The sequence below is a fragment of the Centroberyx affinis genome, unplaced genomic scaffold (assembly GCF_046629955.1).
Source record: "Centroberyx affinis isolate AG114_WGS23_722 - 3 ecotype Tasmania unplaced genomic scaffold, CSIRO-AGI_Caff_v1 ptg000421l_1, whole genome shotgun sequence".
Lineage (NCBI taxonomy): Eukaryota > Metazoa > Chordata > Actinopteri > Beryciformes > Berycidae > Centroberyx > Centroberyx affinis.
Window position 1 is genome coordinate 1 of NW_027279086.1, and position 25626 is coordinate 25626.

Sequence of the window (25626 nt, forward strand, 5' to 3'; positions counted from 1 at the left end):
AGGGGGGATGTAAAGGTCCTGGAGGGCAGAGCTCTTGGTGGGCGTGCCTGAGGGTGTGGCTGAACTGCTGCCTGGGCTCCTGGTTGGCTGCAGAGACACAAAAGTGGGCGGGGCTACAACAATCCATCTTAAAGGTTTCTGTGTTCTTTAATGTCATGCATTGGTACCGGTTAGCTAATGCTTGTTATTCATCTTAACAAGGCATCTAATCTCATATTCACTCATGCCAAAAACCGCCAAGAAAATCTACCAGTGGGGTGAGATCATTCCTCTTATTTCCAATGCAGTATCACTTGTTCAAGGATTTTTTTGTGTAAATATCTTGAAATAAGGCAGAAGAAGGCAGATCACCAACTAGTAGTGAGAAAATAACATTAAATGATTAAAGACAATTCTTGAAACAAATGGATTTGCATTGGTGAGCAAGTGAAATTATCTCACCCCACTGGTAGATTTTTTCACTTATTTTAAGAAAATTAAGTTTTTAAGACTCAATACTAGACAAAATGACTTGTTATGATGGCCATTTTTTGCGGTGTAGTTGGAGGAAAAGTGCTATTTTTTCCTCTGTTTCCTCTTAATTGTGTAATCAGGGTTAATTAGGGAGATACATTTCATAATTTGTGCCAGCATGGGGAGTGTGGGAGGGGAATGCCACCCCCTTTCCCCCTCAAAATCTCTTCAGTGCGTTTCAGCCGGCAAACGAAACCAAGCTGAGCCACAGCGCCCTGACCTAATTACACGCTTTGGCTGAAACCGTACAGGGAGAGGGAATGCTTCGGGGAGTTATGTGGGCCAGCGCAGTGCTTTAATAAAGTCTATAAAAGGTAGAGCGAGTCCCACCTGCAGAGCCAGGGGTTTCCAGCGCATGTTCTTCAGCAGCGCGGGGGCGGAGCTGAGCGTGCTCTGTGGACGCTTCTTCAGGGTCAGGGACACGCCCCCCTTATCGGCCCTCAGCGAGCCGACCAGGTTACGCAACTGCCAGCCCACCTGGGGGCGGGAGAGGACAGAGAGTCAGGGCATGTAATGGACTGACTGATGCAGCAGTCTGCTAAATGCATCAAGAGCCATGTTTAGATTAGATTAGATTAGATTAGATTAGATTAGATTAGATTAGATTAGAAAACTTTATCCACATATGCGGAAATTTGCCTTTGGCTACCCGTGGCATATAAAAACACATAACAGGCATTAAGACATACAACACATAGGCATCGTATAATAAAACACATAGGCATGGTATAACATAGGCGTTGTATATTCCATGAATGTTTACAATAAAAAGATATGATGAGTACAAAAGAGAGAAAGAGAGAAAGAAGTGAAATCGAGGATTACTCAACAAGGATGTTCAATAATAATCTACCCTATGTATATAGTTACTATATTGTACTATATAGTATATTGCAGTCTAAATTTTAAGAATTCAGAATGGTTACCACAGTTGGGACAAAAGACAGAGACAGAGATTATGATTATTATAGAGATTTTGTAGGTTTTCCTCCCAACTAAACACTGCACCAGCTGATTTCCCTGATTACTTCCTCCTCTCTGGTTGATGATGAGCTGATCAGTGGAATCAGCTGGTCTAGTGTTTGGATGGAATTAAAACCTGCATACACATGGCTCATGATTGTAGACCACTGTGCTAATATCACATAAATTATATATATATATATATGTATATGGTGAGGCACAAAAATACCTTATTGTAATCTGCATCTGGATTCTGGATATCCTATTCAGATAATGATCATGCCCTTTCATTCACACCTGGTATAATACATGTTCTCATTGTTTGCATTCTGGCTGCATTGTATTCACATCTCATTTGTTTGCGCAGATTACACAAAGTGGATGTGTAGGTGGAGAGGGAACAAGTCTGTCTATAGAGGGCTTTCAGTTGACGGCCATATTAGAGGTCCTCATCTCTTGGGCAACAATGACTGTGAACAGCTGATTGCGTTTCTAAACATACAACTGGACCGTCTGAATAGAATTGAATAGATATGGTTATTGTCTATGTTGTTTTTGACTGGGAACTGATAATTTCCCCACTGATACATCTGATAAATGTTGTGTTCAGATGATGGCAGCTTGTTAGCTAGCTAACCATAGTATCTGGTCAGCTACCCATCACTGTCTTGTTGTTAAAACATCTGATTTGCACACTAGTTAACGTATCTGGAAGAAGGTACTGTTAGTAGTGGATAGCAGTTGCATTTTAACATTAATATGCGACTGTTCAGGTTAACTGAGCTGACACTTCTCAACCTACAACTCAGTGTTTTGAGTAGAGACTATAGGACTAAAGACAAGACCGTTTACTGTGTCACAGCAACAAAAACTTGGAAATACATAGACTATTTACTTTAACTTGTAGCAGTACTGAATTGACCTACACCCACAACACCAAAATCTTTTTCAGGCATCTCTCTTTTTCCAGCCTACCCTCCATGATGATGGTTGCTAGGAGATTTGTGACACAGCTACAGTACAAAGCCCTCTACCGTAAACAAAAACAAAAAAAATGGTAGGTGTCGGGTCACCAGAGCTCGTTACCGTACTTTGTTTTCCTTTGCTGTGGAAGAGCTCATCCTCTCTGACTTTCTAGTAGGAGGCGCGCTGATTATGTTTCGACTCCGTGGGCAGATACTTTTTCTCATTAATGCGAACACACTGTCTGGATTGCAGTTACACCCGGCTGACTCTGGCTGATGCGATCCCATCATAACACGAGCGCAGGTGTTCTGACAGATCTGATCACTTTCTGATCGCGGTGCGTGCTGCGAGTGCTTACACCTCGCATAAACATGCATTTATCCTTATCCCAATGGGAGATACAGATTCAGATTGCATTTTAGCACCAGGTGGATTAAAGCGCACATACACACACACACTCACATACACACACACACACACACACACACACACACACACACACACACACACACGGATAACAAACAAGCACAAAGAACACAAGCACACACACACTCTTACTCACGTGTAGAACCGCACGACACGTGCATAGAATCACAATATACACATTCAGGCCAAAACACACTCTTAATCATAAATCACACACTGTACAGTACTGCCCACACACACACACACACACACTTGGAAGTACATACAGTACATAAACACACAAAATAGCCTACACACTGCTTTTAACGACAAATATACACACAAAGACAAACAGGCAAAACGCACCACAGTCTGGTGGTTGACTTGAATGACCTCATCTCCAGCATGGATCTTCTTACAGCGGTCGGCCGGAGACTAGAGGGAGAGAGAGGGAGAGAGAGAGAGAGAGAGAGAGAGAGACATGGAGTTGATTATGAATTGATCGGAGCTCATTGATCTCTTCATAACACAGTGTGTGACCGTTTTTTACGGCAAGCTGTACTTAAATAAGCGATAATACAGCAGAGGTCCAGCCTGGCACGGTGGTTCCCTGTGGAATCCGACATGCTGTTATGGATTCCAATTTGCGTCATTTTTTTTTCCCACGGATTCTGAATTGGAATCGGTTTTCAATCCCCTTCGACCCTCCTTGGGCGGACGGAGGGAAACTTTGTGTGAAGTAGTTCATTTCAAGTCACAGGCGAAGCAAATTGCTTGGCTGCCGTACAGTAGTGAATGCGTGGAAATGGGATTGTAAGCGTCTCACCCCCTCAGTAGTTCCTGTGATCACATGTAGGCCATCATAGGTAGACTTGATGTACATTCCCTGATGGAAAGAGAGAAAAAAAATAAAGTGAGAGAGACGGTTTTGTGTGGCTCAGTAGGTAAAGTCATTGGCATTAAGGGAAAAATCCACACTAGGATATTTATCTCTATCTAGTGTGTTGTTATTTACTTTTTTGATGTACTCACTTTCCCTAAGCCCTACTTCTAGTTCAGGTAGTGATTTCCTACATTTCCCAGAATGCCTTTCAACAACCCCCAGAGAACTTTTGCAACAATTGCAATAGTTTTTTCCAGTCAAGAAGAAATGAGAGTCACGCCCCTCACTCAAAACGAAACAGCCGCTGTCGGTGGAGGAATTGATCTGTCTGCCTCTTCTACGATGGATTTCTCCCTGTATGAGAAATCCATCCTGTATGCCGTTATCAATGGAAATAAGAAAAACACACCACCAAACAACAAAATAGACCCAAAAATGCAAGAAACATTGCCAGTAGCTGTTTTTTTTTAACAGTGTTAAAGTGTTTTAGGGTGGATTTTTTCCTTCCAGACTGCCAGGGTTGGAGGTTCAATTCAACTGGTTCACTTTGGATGAAAACTTCTACCAATTGGCGAATGTTGTCGAGTTGCAGTAATGAAGCATTTCCAAGAAAAAGTCACTGATGAAGTGTCATAGGTTCCTCGTTATTGTGAGACACAGCAGACACACAGTTCCTGATACACAGTTCATAACAAACACATAAACAAAAACAGTGATGATACCCACACACAGTTTGTGCCACACACACAAACACAATGTTGGACACCCGTAGAGAGTTTATGACACACTCAAGACACACACACACACACACACACACACACACACACACAGTCATTACCAGGCCTTCAGAGGGTTTGATGTTGGTGAGGTGGACCAGCTCGAGGTGGGCTGACTGAGAGACCAGCGGGTCCGATGACACACACACAATGTGTTCACACACCTCCGACAGAGTCTTACACTAGACAGATAAGAGAGAGAGAGAGAGAGAGAGAAGTCAAGTAAAATAGAACAGAGCTTTTATCAGGCTCTTAACAGATTTGCCACAACAGTGCGTTACAAAAGAGATGAAAATGAGACAAAAGGAAGAACCTGTAGCTTTTTTAAACATCCATATATCATTGTCAAATTAACTGAGATACCTTGCTATAATTACCGTAAATAAATGAGACCATGGTCAAGACTATCGATAGCCTCTATTGTACACTAGTATTGTTAGTGCTAGTATTTCCCAAAAAAGACCATATGCACTTTAAGACTGAAAATCCTGAAAATCACACTGAACAATTGCTGTTTCTCACTGAACAATTTGCTGCTATTATTACTATTGTTTCATATCAGGGCATGTTGCAATTTGGGCCCACTTGGCACCTTGTTTATTTTTCAGATTTGTACAGTCTTATTCCTATCCTCACACTTTGCTCACTTTATATTTATACTTGTATTTATATATTTATTTACTTATTTTTATAATGGTGTTTTTATTGTGTGCTTTCCTCTTGATTTTATAATTGCTATTACCTGAACAGGGATCTGAGTACCTCATTTTGTTCCCTTTCATGTGCAACATGTTCTGGAATGACAATAAAACATCCTTATCCTTTATCCTTATATTTCCCATAAACTCCCTTTGCTTCCTATCGCAAAGGATGTTGCTACTGCTTTGCTTCTTCGGTCAAAGGTTTTCTTTTTGGCTTTACTGAGGAGGATAAACATGTTCGAAATGATTTTTACATCAGCCGTTCCACCCTCTGCCATTGTAAGAAACTCTACAAGCTTTAGCTCTATTTGCTCTGGAAGAACAGCGCCCTCTTTCTGTTTTGTGCCGTAAAGCGATCCAGCAGATTTCCTGCCAAATCCAAATCCAAGCAGGTGGCACACAATGTAAAATGCAGTGTAGAGCCTGGTAGAGGCTGGCAGTCTCCTTGAAGATGGTCTATGGTAATTATACTGTCTCATAATTAATGTGGCGATGATTTATTGACGTCAGAATGCCACACATAGCACCTTTAACATATGGGTCTCGAGCTACGACTTGTGTCTGTGTGTGTGTGGGTGGATTTGAGGGAAAGTGATCTTACAAAATGGAATGCTACCCATCTACAGAGCGCAAACAGCGACAGCTGGCTGAGGAAACAAGACTCACCACATGAAGGATTTTGTTCTCCGTCTCAAACACCGTACAGTCCTGGGAGACAAGCAAAATTTAATGTAGCGCAGGCAGAACATCCTGTCATGCAAGCACTCAAACACACACACACACACACACACACACACACACACACCCAGACACCATCTCTCGTCTCACACTGCTACTGCTGTACACTATCTAGGCCTTACTGTGTTTAACCGCGCAAACACACACACACACACATACAGACAAAAATACACCCACACAAACAGACGCATCTTGATCATTTATTTATATCCACATCAATCATAAAAAAGACATACTGTAAGGATGTAAATAGTAAAGATACAAGTCTTGCTCAAGGATACAGAGAGCAGAGTCTTCTATATTGTATGCTGCTGCCATACACAGACAAACACACCCACCCACACACACACACACACACACACACACACACACCGTTCAGGAGGATGTGACAACCCACAGCAGCCTCCCTCTGCCTCACACTTCAAGTGGAGCAGGAGAATAAGAGCTATCAGCCTCCTGCAAACACACACACACACACACACACACACACACACACACACACACACACCTGCTGTACAATGGTGGTGAGCTCCAGGCAGAGCTGGATGACATTATTTCGGGTTACGGAGTAGTCTGCCACCGCAGCAAAGGAGACCTGGGAGGAACAGATAACACAGCAGTATGTTTTATAATGTTTCTGCTTCATTAGATAATATACAGAGGAGATGGACAGCACAAGGTGGGAGAGAAAGGGGAGACAGACTCACACATTCATGTGAGGACCCACATATTCGGCGAGTACAATGCATGAATGCTCTTTCTGCTACTTATTAAAAAACATATTTTGGAGGGAGGTCATATTGTTAAGGCAAAGTAACAGCCTATCATACACAGATGACCAGCCTATGTAATTGTCAGCAAATCATAATTTATATTTTTTCTGATTTTGAAATGGTTAATCTAGCGTCACATATAATGTTTTTTAGATATTGTAATAGAAGAAGAAGAAAGAAGAAAATGGCAATGACAAAACTGGGAGAAAAAAAGGGAAAAACAACAAAAAAAAAAAACTTAAATCAAGTCAAGTTCAACTTTATTTGTCCCAGAGGGTAATTTGAGATGCAACAGGGCGGCACATAAAATAATCGGCATCATCACGGCACATAAAAAACACATAGCATAAGAAGACATAGCAGAAAAAGGAGTGTGATGGAGTCAAGACAGATTGGAGACAATAAAAATGTTGGATTTTTCCAACATATACGTCACTCTGCTGCCAACAGAGCCGTTGACCACAAGGGGCGTTGTGTTGTGTCTAAATCGTGTCCAATAGTAATGAATGGGCTGACGTACCGTAACAAAACAGACTAGTCAAATGTGAACGAGGTGTTAGTGATATTGGTACAAGGACATGTTGCAGCTAATGGAGCACTAAGAAGTGCAAACACCACAGAAAGTCACATTGAATGCACATCACTCAACATACATACAGTCAGCATTATATCACAGTGCAGATTCAGGCAGAACGGCTGGACATTGGGGTTGCAGCTGTAGAGATGGTGAGCGTTCAGAACCGCATTGAAATAATGCACCGAACAGCAAGAACACACAAGAACATGTGCATTCACACGCATAAACAAAACACACACACACACACACACACACACACACACACCCTGTTACCTCACTTCTTTGTTCTAAAGACCCAGATTCAAATTCGGCCACAGCCTCTAGTGTATAGTGTATACGTGTGCATGTGTGTGTGTGTGTATGTGTGTGTGTGTGTGTGTGTGGTGTGTGTGTGTGTGTGTGTGTGTGTGTGATTTGGGTCATCAGTATTGAGGCTGTGTGCTATATATACGCAGGACCTAAGGCTACACAGACTGCTTGCTAACCATCAGGCTTCAAACCCTCAAACAACTCTGAAACACAACACTCCGGTCCAACAAACACCCAGCTCAAACCTCGCCATGGCTACGGCTAATCCATGGGTCCATGGGTCATCACAGCAGAGAAAAACCCATTTCCGTTTAAGAATTGCAGGGACCATAAGTCTCACAAATCGTCACAGTAATAGGCCACTGCAATAAACTGCCTGTTGAAATCAGCAAGCAAGTAATCACAGGGATTTTTTATTTTCCTTACAGTTTTCACCACTTCTTGCCACGTTTCTTTGTTATTTTGATTTTTCTTTTTCTCTCTAGGGGTTAGATGCTTTTTTTTTTTTTTACTTCAAAACTAGCCAAAACCCCCATTATAAGAATCCAGCGTTTTGAAAACTTTCGATGTCTTTTGGCACCTTTTGATGTCTTATCATCAATATTAGTAAGTTAGTTTCGTCCTTCTATAACCCGCCCTGTCTACGACTTACACCAGAGAAAAGATAACTACTAAAGCTTAATTGCCAATTCTCTTGATTGACCCCTGATTTTCATGGTCTCATTTCTCCCAATCTTCTCCCATAATTTTATCAAATTGCCAAAACTGCCAATTTGCTATATTTGTTAAAAACAGTAGCACAAAAAATCTAGGCCCTATACGGCCAGCAAAATATGTCACTCAAAAAACTTAGTCTTTATGGTTCTGTTATTAAGTGGTTTGGAGTTCAAAGGAAAACCGTAAGTTTCAGTTGTCTTGGAAGGACGAGTTCACCTTCCTCACTGACAGTTTTAAAGCGTAAAGCGTTTGCCTTCTGCAAAGTTTCTCGAGTTGATTTCTGTGTGGAGCGTGGGGGTTTTTAAAATAATGTCTGTCACCACAAAGAAAACAGTTAAGCATAAGAAGCCGATGGTATGGGCAAAGATAGGAAGGAAGATACTGCACACTGTTCCAGCAAATGGAAACCCTTGTCTAAAACTACAATATTAATGAATAATAATCATTATATATGTAATAATTAATGAAGAATCCTCATGAATATTCATCACATAACATTTCACTATACTACGCATGTGCAAAATGTGGGCACTGGCTAAGCAAAATAGTTTTTTTTACTAATTTAACCCCTTGTACCTTGACTTTACCCATATATTTCCCCTTAAGCAGCTTCAAAGTTAGAATTTGTTTTTTCCTAACTGTACAAAAATGTCACGTCCATATTCTGTATCTGCTCGTTCCAACTCTCTCTTGAAGCTCTAGCTGCTTATATTGAATGAAATATTAAAATACAAGATGCCATGTTTTTATGGCTGCACCATTACATCAAATTGGAAAAAATCTATATGTTTGTGTATCATTTTATACACATTTCCCTGTAATTCAGCATGACACATATGGTGTCTTTGGAAAACTTGTTATCTTGACTAGAAGTTAAAATAAAGTTCTGTGGGTTTGAACAAAGCTTGGCCGTGCAACCTGCGTTTGTAATGATGGACCCAGCGGGGCCGACAGGGAAGAAGAGGTTAAAGACACCGAAGCTTGCCAAGACCTTAAAGATGACGAAGTTTTGCTTAAATGAAATAAGCCCCTGGCAGACAAAGAGATGCTGGTATGAATGTGAGACGCTGTCATTGACTCCCAGCCAAAGAAGGAGCAGTCCAGTCTGCCTAACGATGTTTCTTCAGTGAAGACATTAAGTAGCTGGAAGTGAGAGCCGTCGCTTCGCCTGCATACTGTCTGGGCAGGGCATCAGAGGGAAAGGGAAAGGAAGATCTGCACTGTGTTTTCATTGTTGTTTTATGCATGAAAAGTCACCAGAGCGCAGGAAATGAGGTCTCTGAATCTTAAAATCCACCCCCAGACCCCACGCTTTGATTTTGAAAATCACCTTATTTCCACACTGCCAAGGTTGGCAAGTATTTACTCTCGTCATTTATTAAGTAGAGAGTGATAGAAGAAGCCGTGCATTTTACTGTGCGCCTTCTGAACTACTGATGCACTTTTATTCCATCCCAGAGGGTTATTGCTCATGGAAAAATCAAGTTTTGCTCTTTTCAGCAGTTGAAAGTTACAAGGAACGGTCTAATACTGTAACTAGCTGGCTGAAATACATGAGAGTTTCGTTTTAACATATGCTAATTTGGCTCTGCTGTAACATTCAAGAAACAGTTGTCTCTGCACTATTAATGTAGGATAGATGCAAGCCCGACATATAAAGCACAACATTTTCCAGATTGTTAGGGTCCACTAATGAATTCAACATGCATATGATCCACCAAGCTGCTCTTATTCTAATAAAAAATTCAACTTGTTTTACTGGTTTTGATCTGATATTCCTAAGCGGTGCAACTCAATTTTAGAAGATGACAGTTCACTGAAATAAAAGCTGCTTGGTGGATCATATGCTAAATTTACCAGTGGATCCACACAGCTGGAAAATGGTCTTTTAGTCACATTTGGTGTGTAGATGCAGGATAAATTCATAAAACACTATACTGTAGGTATGTCTCAAAAATTATGAATAAAGAGAATGAAGCACCGGCTCTCCTCAATCTATCACTTTCTCAATGTCACTTCGCCATTTACAGTTGCATCATTGTGAGTGGGTGAAAGTGTGAGTGTGTGCTTGATTGCTTGCATAAGTGTATGTGTGTGGATGTGGGTGTATGTGTGTGTGTGTGTGTCTGTTTGTGTGCGTGTTAATGTGTGTGTGTGAGTGTGTGTGTGTGAGAGTGTGTGTGCGCGTGTAATTAGCTAAGTGTGTGTGTAGATGGCCTGAGGGCAGATGTGGGTGCCTGGCATTTCAAGAACCGATGTCAAAGACCTTTAGTTCTGTATCTGATGTGTGTTGTGTGCAGCGGATCGTGTCATGTCATAAATAAATGAAATGACGGAGCGAGATAGAGAGTGAGGGAGACAGGAGAGAGAGAGAGAGAGGGAGGGAGAGAGAGAGAGAGAGAGAGAGAGAGAGAGAAAGAAAGAGAGAGAGAGAGACAGAGAGAGAGAGAGAGAGACAGAGAGAGAGAGAGAGGAGGCCTATAAGTCCTACATTATCCATTTAAAAATATTTCTCAGAAGATGCCAACAACCAACAATTGCAGGAGAGTGTATAGGTATATCTGTGCTTTGCAGATTGGAGCTTTAATTGGAGCTGCAATAATCTCATTGGTTGAGTTAAACCTCAGTGGGTGGAGCCAAAGAACCACACTCTTCCAGAGCGTAAGATAGCTAACTGGCAAATTTGAATGGCAAAGACTCTGATCCAACCAATAACAATATATAAATGGCAATGACTTCATTTTTTCACTCATTCATGAGCATGACATTCATGATCTGGAAAGTCAGCAGCTAGCTAACTAGCTTACCTAGATAGCTATAGGCTAGTATGGCTAATTTGAATTTGGAAGGTCAGCTAGGCTAACTAGCTAACAAAGATAACTTAGTATGGCTAGATTGCATCTTTTCAGTTAGTAGCAAAGCGCTAGGCTTCATAATATTAGCTTTCTCCTCTCTTACCTCTTGTCTTTGTCACTGGGCTTAAGTCTAATGTTCCTTAGCCAGAAACTTGTGGTTCTTTAGCTCCGCCCATTGAGGTTTGACTCAACCAATGAGAATATGGCAGTTCTGCCTCCAAATAAACAATTATTCCCACCTTTAGAGCAGTTCTGCCTCCAAGAAATGTTTGTATAACTAAAACTCCAATCTGCATGTGCTTTTATGTGTGCATATATGTGTGTGTGTGTGTGTGTGTGTGTGTGTGTGTGTGTGTGTGTGTGTGTGTGTGTGTGTGAATCTAAAAGAGGGAGACAGACAGAGAGAGTGAGAGCAAGACAGTGAGAGTCTGCAGATGTGCTACCTGTCCAGCCAGGCTAGCAGGCTCTTGGCGGCGGTGATGAGGTCGACCACAGAGGTCAGGAGGTCGTTGGGGAGCCGCCGGGAGGTTCTGCTCTCTGATTGGCTGCTGCGGCGGCGGCCGGAGATGAAGTTCTGTAGGTTCTTGGCCGAGGCGCCCAGCTTGTGGGCCAGAGTCCTCACACTCTCTGTCTCTAGACCTGAGTTCTACACACACACACACACACACAAACACACACAGAGAGACACATACACAGACACACAGTACAATACAAAGTAGACTATAATTATTACTCTGTATATCACTGTTGTCATGTGAAAACCTCTTAACTTAAATTGTAGTATTACTTGCTTCTTTATGAAATCCTTTCAAAACCCACAGGATAAACTCAAAATACACAGCGGTCCAGCTGAAAACAAGGCTGTTTATCTTGCCATCTGGGAGATACGAGGTTTTCACACGACAGCGACAATATATACTTTCAGCAATCTATCGCAATGCGCACTGAAGCAGAAGGGCATACATTATGGTTGCAGCTGTATAGACAGCTGATGAGAGTCCAGCACTGCATTGGAGCAAAACAATAAAAACGGCCAACAGATATGCGCATGCACACACACACACACACATACACACATACACACATACACACATACACACACACTCACACACAGAGAAACTCACCAGAGCACAGAGCAAGTCGACAGCCTCCAGAATGAGCTCCTGGTGTCCGATGCGGGAAACTCCCAGTTCCTCCAGCTCGGCGTGGCTAATCCTCAGCAGCCTCTCCCCACACACACCTCCACGCTCAAACACACACACATACTGCTGCAAGCAGTCGTCCAGGCCTACAACACACACACACACACACACACACAGAAAAAAAAAAAAAACATGATTAGAGTCATTCACAATAATATACACACACTTTTACATATCCAGGAGGTTCATTTCAAAATGAGATATCAAACACAAGAAAAAAGTGACATCTTCTTTTGCAAACTGATTGTTCGCAAAAAAAATAAAGCAATGTATGATCAATTTTATAGGATGGTAGGTATGATATTAAATATCACACCATGTTTCCCAGAATGCCTTTTGACAACACCCAGTGAAGGGTCATGAACTTGTTGCTTTCAATTAAAGATGACCATAAATATATCTAGCTAGCCAACTAATTTGTGAACTTTGGTACAGGTCTATGATCCTAGCCACACTCATTTCTCAAAACGTTCCTTCTGGCTGCATTGCATTCTGGTCTATTGAGGCTACTGTCAGTGGAGAAATTGGTCTCTCTCTTCTTCTATGATGGATTTCTCCCTGTATGATTGTTGAACTTCGGTGCAAAATTGCGGCTCTAGAAAAAGAAGCCCTCGCTCTTTGATTCTGAGGGACTGACACCAAAACCTGACCCGTTTACTACTCATGTTTTATATAGTTGAACCATTTTCTGGCAGGAAATTACTGCTGCTCTGCTCTCTATGGGTTGAAAATTTCAAGCATGTTGCACTTCTGGCCACGCCCCAATCAGTGATGTCAAAGCAGGTGTTCTGCTTTTGACAGCTGATGGAACACCTGCTCTGACATCACTGATTGGGGCGTGGCCACAAGTGCAACATGCTTGAAAGTTTAAGCCCATAGAGAGCAGAGCAGCAGCAGTTTTCTGCCCAATGTGATTTAGTGTTGATTCATCCTTTAAGTCCTTGGTTGACAAAATGATGACGCTGTAGAAACTGGATTAATTTTTTTATTTTTTTTATTGAAATTTATTGAAAATTTTCTGGTACAGGATATAAGCCCTCCACACCAGACTCTACAACTTAAAAACAAACAACATACAATACAACCATACAACAAAAAAAATACCACAATATAGGTTTTTTTTTAAATCACAATAATTTCACAGATAATCGCAAATAATCACAAATCAGCTTTATAATTATACAAAATATCCTTTGTTCACCAGAATTTATCCAGTCTATTTTTAAAAGAATTAACTGAACTAACTACACCTATGAAATCTTTGTATACATTAAATCTTGAATTATTTAATGGCAATTCTGCTATGTAAGATATACAAAGTGAAGTAATAGGAAAAAAGAGGGGATGACAAACAAGTCAGGTCATGAACAGGATTCAAACCCACAATGCAATGAGTCCATGTTGCACGCATTAGATCACTGATCCACTGAGACACGCCTTGCAGATCTATTTAATCTGTCTCTGGTGGATTGTCACTGCTGTGATGGAAAATGAGAATCCACCGGGTAAGAAGCGTTCAGATTATTGCCATCGCCTGTCTATTCTTCCAGCTCAGAACCATCTCCAAACTCCAGTCCTCCTTCTCGTTTCAATGACCTGGAGAAAGTGATTCATGCTTTCATCTCCTCCCGCCTCGATTATTGTAGCTCCTTGTACACAGGTGTGAGTCAGTCATCTGTCCCGCCTGCAGCTCATCCAAAAAGCTACCACATTTACCCTCTCTCTTCACTGGCTCCTGAAACGCTTTAGAATTGATTTCAAGGTCTTCCTGTTAGTCTTTAAAGCCCTGAATGGGTCGGCTCCCTCATATATCTCTGATCTCCGACGCCCCCACTCATCTTCTAAGTCCCCCGGGTCCTCAGATCAGAAACTATTGGCAGGTTCAGGGTCTAGGTTGAGGCTTAAGGGGGATCGAGCCTTCGCTGTTGCAGACGCCAGACTGTGGAACAGACTTCCCGATTGCATCAGGTCTGCCCCCGCCATCGACACAATCAAATCCCGTCTTAAAACCCATTTTTACTCATTGGCATTTGACTTTGATTTACCTGTGTGTGTGTGACTGTGTTGGTGTGTGTTGTGCCTGTGCGTTGGTGTGTGTTGTAACTGTGCGTTGGTGCATCTGTGTGTGTTTCTACAGTTTTGCACTGTTGTTGTCTCTACTTTTTGTCTGCACTTTTTTGTACAGCAATTGGTTGTTTTTCAAGATTCAAGAACTTTATTGTCATTGTGCAAGCACAATGAAATTGCAATTGCGTCAACCTCAAATGGTGCATTGAATTAAACCTTCACATATATAAAGACTTCCCATTTACAAAGAATAAATAAGAAATATAAAATATCAGCATAAAAAGTACAGAATCTAAGCAATATACAAGCTATAAGCAATAAAATACAATTGGCGATAAAATATAACTACAACTAACGGGTGCAAAAACATCAGCAGCAATAATCAGTGGCTTAAAGTGACATGTTATTAAATACCCATAATTTTGGGGTTGTTGGGGATGCATCCGATAATTGATCAGTAAATGATTGTGTGGGGATGTGTTTGAGTTGTGGATGGGTAGACATAGATGTCAGTCATAGATGGAGTAATGGTGGTGTAGGAATGAGAGGAAAGTGAAGGGGGGGGGCAGAGTCACCTCCTGTGCACAGGGCCCATTTTAAATGTGCTTTATAAATAAATTGACTTGACTAATCAGAATTCTGTCTTTCCCCCCAGCGAATTCTTCTGAGACAGTGTTGTTATACTGTAATAATAGTGAATTGGTGGCTAAACTGGTGCGTAAAGGTGGCTATCCTGTGATGCCTGCAATCACATATATTACAATGGCAATTATGAGGGGGGCGTACAGGGGCGTAGCTAGGAATTATGGGCCCTGTGCTCACTTTCCTCTCGTTCCTACACCACCATTATTCCATCTATGATACAAACATCTATGTCTACCCATCCACAACTCAAACACATCCCCACACAATCATTTACCGATCAATTATCGGATGCATCCACAACAGCCCCAAAATTATGGGTTTTACGCGCTGCCATGATAGCGCTAATCGCCTGCCATTACTGCACTTTCCCCAGCAGTCTCTTTTCAAAATCAATTTTGTTTTAATCTGCACAGAAAAAATCTCACCAAATTGTATTCCAGTTGCTTGTTCCAGTTTGTCTCAGATAACAGTTGCTCTATCATATTTTTAAATTTTAAAGTTTTATTTGTTTGCAGTTTTGTAGATTTCAGCCAAACCCTGTTTCAAAACCAGAACGGTGTGAAATAAAAGCATAAAATATTTATACATTTGAGACACTTGAGGACCAGAAAAGGCAGTCAAATCATAGTCGGCGCCCCTATTGACCATTTGCGAAATAATGATTGACATAGTGATCGTGCTTAGCATCCGTCTACTCCGACACCGCACTGAGAGTATTGGAGTACGGCTTTTGTTGCAGCAGTTTGACTCTTCACAAGGACGTAATACAGTAAAATGGTGTTGTTGGGGAATCACTGAGGCAGACAGTAGAATCTATGGTAGCATCCATCTTCAAAGTTTGTCAGACACATTAACAGTAACTGAGGTAAGTGAGAAATTTTGCAAATGGTCAATTCCCACCACTGCAGCACCCCAGAGTATATGAAGTGTTTCGCTCCAGAGTGAGATACCCACCATTTGAAAAACACCTACTCTAACAAAATGATTGATAACACAAAATGAAACAAATTCAATTAAATACAATTTTACAGACTGGATCCTCCGATCCCCCAACGCATAAAATGTGGAGGAATACTTTTCATACCGCCGTAAAGCCTATACTGCACCACAGGAAGGGACGGAGAAGACATTATAGCAAGACAGTTTAGCTTCATTATGATTTGAGAAATAAATTGGGCCCAGATCAGCAGTTCTTTATGGGTACAGGTCCGGCTAAGAGTCTCCGGAGAGCCTAAGACAAACTCTATAAGTGAAATAAGAGTCGAGAGACTGGAACAAAGGAGGTAATGGATGGGCAATCAGGCAGCCATCCAGGTAAGGCTTTACTCTCAGTTGGATTGTGTAACGTCTGCGTTGTGCGTGTGTGTGTGGGTAGGTCTCTCTGGATCTGTGAGAGCGTGAGTGTGCAGGTAGGTGGGTGTGTGCATGTTTGTGTGTGTGTGTGTGCGAGCGTGTGTGTGTGTGTGTGTGTGTGTGTGTGTGTTCGTCTGGCCTGAGCAGGTTTGCTGAGTCAAAGAAAAGCAGATCAAGACAGAGCGGCTCAGCTGCAGCCCCTGGCTCCCAAAACAATGAATGTATCCAACATCTAACCTCTTAACAAACAGAAACCTGGCAAACACACACAGATGCACACACACACACACACACACAAAACAGACATACACACACCTCTGAGGAATGAGCATTGATTTCCCCCGCTTCGCGTCCCAGCGTCATAATACACTCATCTATCATAACCACACTATAACAAAGATGGAAAAAAAGAGGCTGGGAAGAGAGAGTGGGAAAGAAGGAGAGAAACAGGGAGGATGACAAAAGAGAGAGCTGGGTAGAAGGAGAGGAAGGAAAAGAAACTTCATAAGGCAGCTGCTAAATTGCACACACATTTCACACACGCTCTCACACACACACACACACACACACACACAGACACAAATTCCATCTCTCATCAGCAACGAGCAAACAGCATTTGTCGCTTTCTAATGTTCTGCCCCCTCCCTTCTCTTCCTCTCCTCCCTCATCCTCTGCATCTAAAGTCCAAATGAACCGTTAAATTCCAAAATGCCACAGCCTATATATACGATTCGAAAAAAGAAAATGGAGGCTGGAAATTCATCAACACTTCAAAAACACGTCATTCCATCATCAAAATCGTAACAGTCTTATAAGTGAAGGTCTTGAGATGACAAACTACCCCATGCCAGCAATCAATTTGTAAGACTAGGCGTCAGTGTGGTTTTTTTTTTTTCAAAGCACCACTATTTCATTTTGGGAGGAAAGTTGATAAATGGATTCCCCTATCTGAACAGCCAAACACTTCAAGTCGATGTGATATCTCAGCCCACAGCTCCCACTGACAAGCATGGCAGGGTTTGATAAGAATAAAGACATCAAAACCGTTTGGATGAGATTTGGATGAATTCCAGCTCTAAGGTCAGGGGGGTCAAGGCGATGTTAAGAGGATTGAAGTTTGATTTACACTTTAGATTCGCAGAGGAGATGAATGTGAAACCTGTGACTAGACTAGGTGAGACGTGTGTGTGTGTGTGTGTGTGACTGTGTGAGTGAGTGTGTGTGCCTGTGTCTATACAAATGGGGCTAACAGGCAGCCTCGTGCTTTAATGAGTGCTAATAGTTGATGATTGCTAATAGACGTGATGCTGATTAAAACGATGTTGGCTCTCACTGGCAAAGTGTTACTACTGCTGAGAGAGGCCGAGAGAGACAGAGAGGCAGAGAGAGGGAGAGAGAGAATACAGAGGGAGAGAGAGGTAGAGAGATGGAGAGAGAGAGAGAGGCAGAGAGAGAGAGAATAGAGAGGAAGAGAGAGGCAGAGAGAAAATAGAGAGAGGCAGAGAGATATGTAGTGAAAGTTCACTGTTAATCTGCATCGTTTATCACTAGCAGTGAGAGAAAGGGTGAGTGAGGACCTGAATACTGATCAGGGAGAGTGACATTAACACACACACACACTCTCGCACATACACACATGTACGCTGTACACACACAAAAACACAAACCGAAGCAGTGCTACACAGTTAAATACGGCTGCTGCTGTAAGATCATCTATATCCAGTGAAATATATTACATTCCCCCCTCACATGTTGCCATACACTGACCAGGACATGGTAGGTGTGTGTGTGTGGGTTGGTGGTATTATGGTGTAAGATGTGTGCAATCATGCACTCATACATGTTTTGCATGTAAATGTGTATGTGGACATGTGTGTGTGTGTGTGTTTGTGCGTGTTTGACTGGTATAGAAAAGCGTGATTCATAGCTGACTCACACACTTAACTCCCACAGAGGCACACTTTTCACAACAGCAGGCGGGCCAAACTCCCACAAACACCCTCTCTCTCACACACACACACACACACACACACACACACACACACACACACACACACATGCACACACACATACAAGGCTAATAAAACTGGATTTTGCGGTGACTCCTGGGATGTAAGAGAGGCCTATAAAAGATCTGGCCCTCCCTATCGGGTTATGTGTCATCTGTTCCAAGTACTCTGAAGCTTCGGTAACAATAAAAGTTGGACAATTATTCACTCTGTCGCTGGGATTTGTAATTTAGGAGTGGTGGAAGCCTGCCGGTTATTAGAAGTGACTTTATGACCGGAAGGTTGCCAGTTTGAATCCCAGTGTCGTGTGGGATGATCTGGCATGGGGGAAATAAACCAGACAAACTCAATCCCTCTGTTAATAACTACTGTTGTTGTTTTTTGTGCCTTTTTTCTTGCAGCTCCCAAGTGTTTAACCGTGCGTAAATGTTGCTCTCTCTCCCTCAGAATTCACCCGCCAGCCCATCTACTTTCCTGTCGTTTCTACATCAATCTACTAGTGCCAAAATAATTGTGCATGCTACTATATGTTCAACCTGTTGTGTAATTAATAATTGGTTTGGAGAATATACCGTTTAATGTTGAAGTTGCATCCAGGAATTTTAGAGCGCTGAATCTATGATGGGGAGAGTCAAGTAGCAAAAAATCAGGTATGAAAATAGATTGTTCCACATTTACATTTTAGGTATTTAGCTGCCACTCTTATCCACAGTGACTTGGTGTGGGGCTCAAACTCATGGCCTTTCAATTACAGAACGGTTTCACCCTGCCGCCCACGAAATTGGTCCTAACTCTGTGTTCAGACAGAATGTGAAAAAAAATATATATATTTAGAGGCTGTGCGAATACATGCAAAATCAACTGAAGGAGGCAAACGGAGCGAGATGGACACAACTTCACTCTAGGCGGCGCGAATTGGGGTGAAGAGGTGTTCGCTTGACTTGAAATTGTTCCGCTTGAGCGAGAAATTTCCCTGATGCTGTAAACAGAAAGATAATCAGCTTCAAGCAGGACTCTATCCAGGCGGCTGTACAGTTCTCTCCCCATCTAGTATCTGTGGTAACATCTGCACAAAAAGTTTAGAAAAGATAGATTCCCAAAAGAAGATATTGGTGGTGCTGGCTGCCAAGCCTATAGCACAAAAGGATTAACATACAAGCATAAGCAGTGTTGTAATCCATTATTACTTTTCTTCTGCATTGTTTCATTTTTGTTAGCGCAAATCTAAAAGATAAGTAGAAAACAGTGAAAATCCTGCAACATCTCATGCAGACAACGTGCTGCTAATTGAAAAAACACAATCTAAGTCTGCTTGATAAGAATGAGATTTTGCTTACTGTTTTAGCAATAGTTTTGCATTGTATTTTAAAACGATAATTGACAACACACTTGGCAGCACAAGCCAGCCATAATGCTACAGCAGGTGGGTAACGCAAAAGTAAGAGTCCAAGTTTCCATTGAGCATGTTGGGGAAAGGTGCTTGGGTGGAGGTGTGTGTGTGTCGGGGGGGGGGGGGGGGTTGCATGTTTGTAGTGAGCAAAACTACGTCTACTTTGAAAACTCCACCTGTTCACTGATTGATTCAATTTCACTGATTGATTCAATTCATTGATGATGATTCAATCCATGCCTCAGAAGTAAGAAAATCACAGAGCTTCTTCTTCTTCCTGGTATGTGTATGTACCGCAAAACAACCTTGAGCTGGTTGATGCTTATGTGACTTCTACCGTACTGCCTGGAATATGAGCGCATACTGTATTTCCCTCACGCGGGGCTGTTGGGGCTCTGTGTGGCCTAAAGGCTTGCGTAACGTAATTTCCCTAAGCGCTGTGGGTTGCAAAAACGGCTCCGCACAAACAAACAAACAAACCAACCAACCAACCAACAAACGAACCGGCAAAAACCCCACACACACACACATTCACGCCCGACTCGGATGTTCCGATGAAAAAATATAAACGCTGAAGCACGGCGTCGAGTAATCTGCGTCTTCTTGCGTCTCATCATTCCCCGCCGTTACAAAAAAAGAGTCAAGAAAGATGTCAACCAAAACCGCTGATCCTAATGGCTGTGACTATCGCTCTGGCAGCTTTCTGTTGTGGCAAGCGGTGGCATCCAACGCGCCCGCATGCCGTCACGCCAATTTCACTGCTGATTTTCAAGTCTAGCGATCACACTCATGCAAGTAAAATGAGGCAACATTTCGCCCGGCTCCTTGTGTGAACATACGGAGGCAGGACAGTGAATCGGGGGCCAAATTTTTTTCCCGGCACTCCCAACATTGGAAGTAGTTCACGAGCAAGATAACAGTAAGGTAGAAATAATGCTAGAATTCCTATACTGTACCACTGCTATTGTTTTAGCCTCAGCCATGCTAATTCTAGGCTGTCACTAGGTCAACAAACCCCAAACCTTTTGGCCCCGGGCGCCTCTGGCATATGTGTTCAGTGCATTATACTGTACACACACACACACACACACAGAAAATATATCATGTTTCTCTCTGTCGCCACAGACACACCCAAGAGACCCAGCATGAACCAAATACCACACTAAGGCATGCCACGTGTGTGTGTGTGTGTGTGTGTGTGCGTCCGTGTGCGCGAGGGCCCGGGTGGAGCCTTCTGTTCAGAGCGGGTGTGTATGTGTCTGTCAGCTGTTCTGCACAGACGGTCTGAGACGAACAGCTCACCATCCGCCCACACACTCACTGTGCACACACACACACACACACACACACACATAGGAGCACACATAAACACATGCCATATGCACATGACCGACCAATAGACCATCCATGATGAGGAATTGAGAAACTGACACAGTACATCATGTAAATAATTTTTTTTTGGTCATGATTTTCCATTTGCATTTTAATAAGGCCAGTGATCCAGTACATTCACTGAACTGCTTTTAAACATAGTGAATAACAATTATCACTAATATTAGTTATTATGAGTCATTATTTCTTTGCGTAGGGGGGAACTATGGGTCAGGCTCTGTCTGTAACAAAACTTGGAGGGATGATTCATCTTTACACTTGCATCTTTGTCCTCCAGCATTTAAATAATTACACTGATTGGCCTGATGGAGGCGCTATGCATGAGTAAAGGTCAAAATTTCTAACTTTGAAACCCCATAACTGCTATGCCTCTGGTGCAATTTTGATGGAACCAGGAGAGATGATACATCTTGTTATTGATTGGCTCAAGGGGCGTCTGCATCATCCGTGGAAGATGACATGTAATATGGATGATGAATAAGCTTCCATGAACGGAAGGATTAATGGTTTGGCTCATCTTACTATATCTGTTATCATGTTATGGGAATTGTTGGGTGGCAACTATGTATATTAGTTGCCAGCTATGCATAGTTTGTTGGGAATTATGAATGATTTCTTTCCCTTGCACTTCTGTCATATATGATCATTGTAGGGACACAACAATATTTGCTACGTGTGCAGGATACTGTGGTGTTCAACCGCGCACTCCTCACTACTGGCTGCTTATAATGTTGGTGATCCAGGAATTCAAGCTTATTTTACTGTTGCACTCGTTGTAAAACACTCTGGATAAGAGCAAAATGTAGATGGAAGTGCTTGTCAAGTAGTCTGAAATGTCCTAGGATGATCACGTTCTTTGGTAAAATGCACTTCTATAAGACAAAATGTACATAATGTCCAAAGGTTCTTAATTTCTCTTACCTGCACACATTTTCCAACATTAGTTTTACTTAACCATTTTGTCTGTTGATCTACCCTCCAAATCAGCTTTAATAACATATTCAGTATGAGATATCTGTCATTTCAAAAGTGACGACAGCTCTTACAAACTGATTGATAGCAAACAAAATGACAACACTTTTACAAGCTGGATCCTCTATCGGTCCATTCTGCAGGTTCTGAATGACTGAACTTAAATTGATATATATTGTTTTAGAATAGGACTCATATTTACAGTATTTACACAGTGACTCAAACTTGGCTCTTAATGTGAATTAAATGAACCGTGGTAATGAACCTGACTAATCTACTATATTGTGGCAAGGCACCTTTTAGTGTTGTTATGTATAGTAGTATAGGCTTAGGTAATGATGGGTAAAATCCGCTTAATAATAACATATGGTGAGCCAATATGTGTTGTTACTAACATATGTTGTGCTGAACGGTTGTTGTACTTAGTGGCAAATGAAAAGGTGAGTCAACTATGACCAAGCACTGAAGGAAAAATCCACCCTCAGATACTCTGACACTGTTAGATATCATCAATCTGTGATGCTCAGTGCGTTCCAGGAGTTATTTTGTGATTATATTTTTTTGGTGTAGCCACTTTCCCTCAACCTGCCTCGTCTGCTTCTGCTCCAGTTAGTGATTTCCTACATTTCCCAGAATGCCTTTCGACAACCCCCAGAGAACGTGGCTGAACTTGTTGCATGCAGTACATGTAGATGGAGAGAGCGATACTGGTAGTGATAGCATAGTAAGAGCAAGAGAGCAAGAGTTTTTTCCAGTCGGGAAAAAGTGAGAGTCACGCTCCTTATTCAAAACCCAACATGTCTTGTGGCTGCATTGCATTCTGGTCTATTGAAGCTGCTGTGGGTGGAGAAATTGGCCTCTCTGCCTCTTCTACGATGGATTTCTCCCTGTATGATTGGTAAATATTAGTGCAAAATGGTGAGTCTAGAAAGAAGCCCTCGCTCTTTGATTCTGAGGGACACCAAAATCTGACGCTGCAAAATTTTCTACTCTTAAACCTGTTTACCTTTGATGTTTTGTTATCAAACCCCCTTGTTGCAGCACTTGAACCATCTCAATCTCACATCTCACATCATGCCGTCTATGTTTTGACAGTTATTCAGGGTAATCAGAATAATACACCACCAACCAACAAAATGGACCCAGAAATGCAAAATACTTTGCCAAAATACCTTTTTTTAACAGTGTTACAGTGTTTTTGGGTGAATATTTCCTTTGGTTCAGAGGCTCCTGGCCTAATCAGCCTGCTTGTTAAATTATGCATGACTTTAGCCTCTAGAAGTGTGTGATCATCACAACCACCATTACAAACAAAAATCAATTATGTTTTCAGATAAGCTTTAATTTATATTTTTGTTTTTCCTTATAAAACTTACTTACTAACCTCAGTTTGATAGTTCACTTACTATGATATATGCTATGCATTTACATTGTTAAGATTCATGTAAGCCTAAATGAAGTCTAAATTCTATTCTGCACTTAAAAAAAGGTTAGTAAACTGATCTCCACTGTCCCTGTTTGTACCCAAGTGGATCTTTTTTCAGAGTGTGATCATCTCTCCTCCAGCTCCCCGCAGGCCAGCGATGTCCCGCAAGTTTCCTCCTGTCACTCGCACATTACATCATCAGCAGGTAGATACAGCAGATGATCATCAGGTGCCAGAACGGGAAATCGATGACGCACGCGCACACACACGCACACACGCACACACACACACACACCACCCACACAACATCACGTCGTGCCACTGCCTCCCATGCAGTAAATGTTTTCATATATGATCAGTGTCGTGATCAGTTATGTGTGTGTATGCATGGATGGTTTACTGGTCGGTCATGCGCATGTGGCGTGTGTGTGTGTGTGTGTGTGTGTGTGTGTGTGCGTGCGTGCGTGCGTGCGTGTGTGTGTGTGTGTGTGTGTGTGTGTGTGAAAGTATGTATCCAGTAAGTCTGTGTGTGTCTGTGTGTATGTGTATGCATGTGTGTATGCAGGTGTGTAGCCTATGTGTGGGCGTATGAGTGTGTGTATAACCTGTAAGTTCAGTGTGTGTGTGTGTGTGTGTGTGTGTGTGTGTGTGTGTGTGTGTGTGTGCGCGCGCGCGCGTGCGCGCGTGCGTGTGTGTGCCGCCTACCTTTCATCCAGTCCACCACCTGGTTCGTGCTCCATTTGCTCACCGGCTCCATCACCAGCGCCATCGAGGAAACTTTGCGCTGACTCTCCGTTGCGCGCAAGAGGTTTAAACCCAAAACAAAGCTCAATCAACCACCGCCCCCCCAACCCGCCACCCGCCCCCCCCCCTCCGCGGCCCGGTGACTCCTTTATGTTATCCCGGTCCGGTCCGTCCGCCCTTGGAGCCCGTTGTGTCCCGTTAACGCAGCGCAGCCCTCGGTGCGGGACGGCCCGGGTGTGTGTGCAGCGGAATCCGGTACATTCCTCAGCTCGATCCGGTCTGACACATGTGTCGCCTGGCTGTTGCTCTCTCTCCGTTACCCTCCCTTCTTCCCAGTGCGCCAGTCCGGTCCTGCGCTCCCCATGTGTGTGTGTGAGTGTGTGTGACAGAGAGAGAGAGAGAGAGAGAGAGAGAGAGAGAGAGAGAGAGAGAGAGAGAGGAGTGTGTGTAGGTGTGTGCGCAGCCGCTCCGTTACCGACAGCAGCAGTGTAGGATAGGAGGATAGATAAGTCACACCGGGGATAGGACTCAACACCCGGCAGCATCCGTGGTGCTCTCTCTCTCTCTCTCTCTCTCTCTCTCTCTCTCTCTCTACATATGATTAAATCGGGCACGCGCCCCGTGGGTGGCTCTGCGCGTATCAGTGTATTTCCCTTGCGAGTGATAGACTCCCACAGATATGAGGGGGAAAAATATATATTCCCAGGAGACGTTTAATCAGGCCGGGTGGGTGTGTAGGTGTGTACAAGTGTGTGTGTGTGTGTGTGTGTGTGTGTGTGTGTGTGTGTGTGTGTGTGTGTGTGTGTGTGTGTGCGTGCGTGCGTCAACGGGGACAGGAAAACATGTGATACGTACAAAACTGTCCCTGCTCTAATTGGACACAATAGAAACAGATAGAAGCCCATGGAGCGTATTCTCTGTCGGACTGTGGCTCAGGTGTGCAGCGTCTGCTCCGTGAGAAAACTTAATGATCCCTCTGCCTCCCCCAGGCTCCAAAAATCAATTAAGACCTCAGTTAAGACGTCTGTACCTTCAAATCTCCCCTCTTTCTTTCTTTCTTTCTTTCTTTCTTTCTTTCTTTCTTTCTTTCTTTCTTTCTTTCTTCATATTTCTATCTATCTATCTATCTATCTATCTATCTATCTGCCTTTATGAATGTATGTAATCCTATAATACATTTTAGAAGGATACTATACAAATATCATACAAACAAACTACAAATACATAAGTTAGACAATATAGACAATATA

General features: G+C 42.5%; 1 protein-coding gene across 1 annotated transcript; it reads right to left on the bottom strand.

Moving 5' to 3' along the window:
• Nucleotides 1-3: 3 nt before the first annotated feature.
• Nucleotides 4-24401, bottom strand: LOC139641975 (connector enhancer of kinase suppressor of ras 2-like; the record flags this gene model as incomplete). The annotated part of the gene is given in 10 exon segments (XM_071516654.1): nt 4-87; nt 844-990; nt 3214-3282; nt 3674-3733; nt 4569-4688; nt 5874-5915; nt 6454-6536; nt 11615-11822; nt 12301-12464; nt 24338-24401. Coding segments are annotated over 10 exon segments (1041 nt in total), but the record flags the coding sequence as incomplete, so codon positions are not given.
• Between the last annotated feature and the right edge of the window lie 1225 nt (nt 24402-25626).